This window comes from Oncorhynchus clarkii, chromosome 22 (genome assembly GCF_045791955.1).
Source record: "Oncorhynchus clarkii lewisi isolate Uvic-CL-2024 chromosome 22, UVic_Ocla_1.0, whole genome shotgun sequence".
Classification (NCBI taxonomy): domain Eukaryota; kingdom Metazoa; phylum Chordata; class Actinopteri; order Salmoniformes; family Salmonidae; genus Oncorhynchus; species Oncorhynchus clarkii.
This window is the reverse complement of record NC_092168.1, coordinates 48356426-48361316: the sequence shown is the minus strand read 5'-3', so window position 1 is coordinate 48361316 and position 4891 is coordinate 48356426. Positions and strand designations below refer to the sequence as shown.

Genomic DNA, 4891 nt, shown 5'->3' with positions numbered 1-4891 from the left:
GAGGGAGAGATAGAGAGAGACATGAGAAGAGAGAGAGAGAGAGAGAGAGAGAGAGAGAGAGAGAGAGAGATACATGAGAAGAGAGAGAGAGAGACATGAGAAGAGAGAGACAGAGAGAGAGAGAGAGAGAGAGAGAGAGAGAGAGATGAGAAGAGAGAGAGAGAGAGAGGGAGAGATAGAGAGAGAGACAGAGAGAGAGAGAGAGAGAGAGAGAGAGGGAGAGATAGAGAGAGACATGAGTAGAGAGAGAGAGAGAGAGAGACATGAGAAGAGAGAGAGAGAGAGAGAGAGAGAGACATGAGAAGAGGGAGAGAGAGAGAGAGAGAGAGAGAGAGAGAGAGAGAGAGAGAGAGAGAGAGAGAGAGAGAGAGAGAGAGAGACATGAGAAGAGAGAGAGAGAGAGGGAGAGGTAGAGAGAGACGTGCGAAGAGAGAGAGAGAGAGAGAGAGAGAGAGAGAGAGAGAGAGAGAGAGGGGTGATTCAGGGAGTTGGATGCAGGGGGCTTAGAGTTATGGAGTGGGCGTTGTATGTCTACAAATAGCAGATCTCCTGTCCACCAGCCCCTCATTCAGACATCTACTTCCAACAGTAACCCAGTTCCTCCAGCCAGACCCTCGAACAACGTCCACCATGAGCTTCTCTTCCCAGTCCGCCCAGTCAGCCTCTTCCTACCGCCGGACCTTCGGTTCTGGTATTGGATCCACCCCAGGCATGTCCTCCATGTTCTCCCACAGTGGACGCGGCTCCTCTGGCTCCTCCGGCTCGGCCCACATGTCCTCCAGAGTCTACGAGATGACCAAAAGCTCCGCCCGCCCCAGCTACTCCTCCGGCAGTATTCGTTCCTCCTCCGGCGGCGCGATGCGCTCGTACGCCGGGATGGGCGAGAAGCTGGACTTCAACCTGGCCGACGCCACTAACCGCGACTTCCTGGACACCAGAACCAATGAGAAGGCAGAGTTGCAGCACCTGAACGACCGGTTCGCCAGCTACATCGAGAAGGTCCGTTTTCTAGAGCAGCAGAACGCTACTCTGGTTTTGGAGATCGAGAGGATGAGGGGTCACGAGCCGACCCGCGTGGCCGAGATGTACGAGGAGGAGATGAGAGAGCTGAGGCGTCAGGTGGACGGCATGTCCAATGACCGAGCCCGCATGGAGGTGGAGAGAGACAACTTGGCTGACGACCTGCAGAAACTCAAACTCAGGTGAGAGGTCAGGGGTCAAAAAACATACAGCAAAATCAAATGAAAAGTTTATTTGTCACGTGTTACAGGATAGGGTAAGGTGTCAACAGGACAATGAAATGCTATCCTGCAAGCTCTTCCAAAACAATGCAATGTTCAATGAGAGAGACGTTAGTAAAATCATGATAATAATATAATACGCGCTTGATTAAGAAATTAAACGGCATGAGAGAAAAGACAAGTTAGTAGTTAGGCGGTTATTATATTCAGGATCAATGGAAGTAGATATATTTCAAACTGCATGACGTAGAAGTTCGTTAAAAATCATTTTAAAAAAGAGAATCACTGAAACTACCTGTTACCTGTTACCTGTTACTACTGTAATATGTTCTTGATTTAAGTTATTCGCTTGAGAAGTTTGGGCCGTTTCATTATGGGCCCTCAATATATATATCACTATCTTGATATTCCAATAAGTGTACATTTTCAGTCTGGAGCTACCGCAGATGCATCAATACTCAGTGGAACAGGTGTTCTCTGTTGTGCTGAGTGAAAGCCACTCCTTAGAATGTATCCAAAGACCGAATGGTGATATGATCTGAATACGTGTCATGTCTTTATTTCTGCTGAATTGGGGAGAGTAACGCGGTCCCGACAGCGATGTGGTTATCCTCCATCTTAGAGGGAGTATATCAGTGAAGGTGTCAGTTGACATTGAAATGAACAAACAAAATACTTGGAAGTTCTCTCTTGCTATGCTGAAGCTTTATATATATATACTTTTCTAATTTACCCACAAGAGAAAATGGTTGAGAATGAATGCAGAAGAGATTGAGAAAGAGGATGTCAGAAGACAGAGAGAACGTGATGAGATTATAAATATGTGCCAACGGTCAAAGTGGGGGAAAAGCAGAGGATAACCAATATTGTGAAGGGCAGAAATAATGAGATCTGAATGCAGGATGGATAAACAGATATTACCCCAACTGTCTCAAAGTGTCCCCATAGTAGACAGACACAGAGAGAGAGAGAGACAGACAGACATGTTAGAGACAGACAGACAGACAGACAGACAGACAGACAGACAGACAGACAGACAGTCCCCATAGTAGACAGACAGACAGACAGACAGACAGACAGACAGACAGACAGACAGACAGACATGTTAGAGACAGACAGACAGACATGTTAGAGACAGACAGACAGACAGACAGACAGACAGACAGGCAGACAGACAGACAGACAGACAGTCCCCATAGTAGAGAGAAAGACAGACATGTTAGAGACATGACAGACAGACATGTTAGAGACAGACAGACAGACAGACAGACAGACAGTCCCCATAGTAGACAGACAGACAGACAGACAGACAGACAGACAGACAGACAGACAGTCCCCATAGTAGACAGACAGACAGACAGACAGACAGACAGACAGACAGACAGACAGACAGACAGACAGACAGACAGCTCGTCTTTGTCCACCAGTTGCTCAGAGCCCTCTCAGCAATCAGCAGAATACCATTCCCATATTAGACCACTATTCTTATCCATCCCAATATACCCTGAGTGCCTACTGTACTCCTCCTAAATATAGCCCGATATCAGCAGGCCTATTGGATGCTGTGTCTGACTCTGTGGCGTGCCAAGGCCTCATGAGAGTCTATGACTGTAAACTGTGGAAGCGTTCAACAGTGTTTCAAGTTTCACGTTTTGTTTTCATTGTGCTACAGGGAAATGTATTTTCTTGCTCAGTAGTAGTAGAAATAAATAAAGTAGAACAAAAACACAGGAGACATAGAAATAAGAAGAACATTTAGTTTTGTTTGTTGTAGTGTTGTTAATAGACGTTTCTATTTCGAGGTACAGGATCAACGGTGTGAAATGGTCTCTGGGTTTTTTTCTTCATGGAATTTTCTCTGCACGGTAAACAGCTGACGTGATCCAGCTCCTCCAAGGCTCTGCGAGGGAAGGGGTTTGGGCGCAGTGTAGCCGGAGGAACGAGGGAGAGTCAAACCAGTGTTGAAAGTGGAGGTGGAAAGGGGTCAACGTTTGAGAAGGTTCTGGGGTGGAACACACAGCCTGCTGTGTCATACTGACCTCAGATCAACTCAGGGTTGGGATTCATAGTGTTTCAGAGTAGGAGCGCTGATCTAGGATCAGTTCTGCCTTTTAGATCATAATGACTCAGATGACGTGGACAGAAAGGACCTGATCCTAGATCAGACACTCCTACTCTGACACACTTGAAAGATACTGTACATGTTCTGCTCTGCAGTAGAACACAGTCTCCAGCTTCTGTCTGCTCTACATGCTCCCCTCAGTCTGTCTGCTCCCCTCAGTCTGTCTGCTCCCCTCAGTCTGTCTGCTCCCCTCAGTCTGTCTGCTCCCCTCAGTCTGTCTGCTCTACATGCTCCCCTCAGTCTGTCTGCTCCCCCCAGTCTGTCTGCTCCCCTCAGTCTGGCTGCGCTACATGCTCCCCTCAGTCTGTCTGCTCCCCTCAGTCTGTCTGCTCTACACGCTACCCTCAGTCTGTCTGCTCCCCTCAGTCTGTCTGCTCCCCTCAATCTGTCTGCTCCCCTCAGTCTGTCTGCTCCCCTCAGTCTGTCTGCTCCCCTCAGTCTGTCTGCTCTACATGCTCCCCTCAGTCTGTCTGCTCCCCTCAGTCTGTCTGCTCCCCTCAGTCTGTCTGCTCCCCTCAGTCTGTCTGCTCCCCTCAGTCTGTCTGCTCTACATGCTCCCCTCAGTCTGTCTGCTCCCCTCAGTCTGTCTGCTCCCCTCAGTCTGTCTGCTCCCCTCAGTCTGTCTACTCCCCTCAGTCTGTCTGCCCCCATCAGTCTGTCTGCCCCCATCAGTCTGTCTGCCCCCATCAGTCTATCTACTCCCCTCAGTCTGTCTACTCCCCTCAGTCTGTCTTGCCCCCCTCAGTCTATCTGCTCTGTAAAGGTGTTTATCGCAGGCGGCAACATGAGACACATAGACAGCGTGGTGGCAGTCCTTCGCCTCCCCTGTGATCTAAATGAGTCCTGACATGCCTGGCCTGCCAACCATTATATAATGCACGCCACACTAGATAATATAATATAATAAGAATAACTGACATTTATCAGACACTTTGATCCAGAGTGTCTGCATCAACAGTACTGATACAGTATAGGGGTCTGCATCAACAGAACTGATACAGTATAGGAGTCTGCATCAACAGTACTGACACGGTATAGGAGTCTGCATCAACAGTACTGATACAGTATAGGAGTCTGCATCAACAGTACTGATACAGTATAGGAGTCTGCATCAACAGTACTGACAAGGTATAGGAGTCTGCATCAAGAGTACTGATACAGTATAGGAGTCTGCATCAACAGTACTGACACAGTATAGGAGTCTGCATCAACAGTACTGACACAGTGTAGGAGTCTGCATCAACAGTACTGACACAGTATAGGAGTCTGCATCAACAGTACTGACACAGTATAGGAGTCTGCATCAACAGTACTGACACAGTGTAGGAGTCTGCATCAACAGTACTGACACAGTATAGGAGTCTGCATCAACAGTACTGACACAGTATTGGAGTCTGCATCAACAGTACTGACACAGTATAGGAGTCTGCATCAACAGTACTGACACAGTATAGGAGTCTGCATCAACAGTACTGATACAGTATAGGAGTCTGCATCAACCGTACTGATACAGTATAGGAGTCTGCAT

At 47.9% G+C, this 4891-nt stretch overlaps 1 protein-coding gene across 1 annotated transcript in view; it reads left to right on the top strand.

Annotated features, from left to right (window-relative positions):
* Nucleotides 1-433: 433 nt before the first annotated feature.
* Nucleotides 434-4891, top strand: part of LOC139380984 (desmin-like) — a 19729-nt gene continuing 15271 nt past the window's right edge. The window contains exon 1 of the mRNA XM_071124201.1: nucleotides 434-1202. Coding sequence (XP_070980302.1) covers nucleotides 631-1202 — 572 coding nt within the window. The 5' untranslated portion in view covers nucleotides 434-630. The remainder of the gene's footprint in view (nucleotides 1203-4891) is intronic.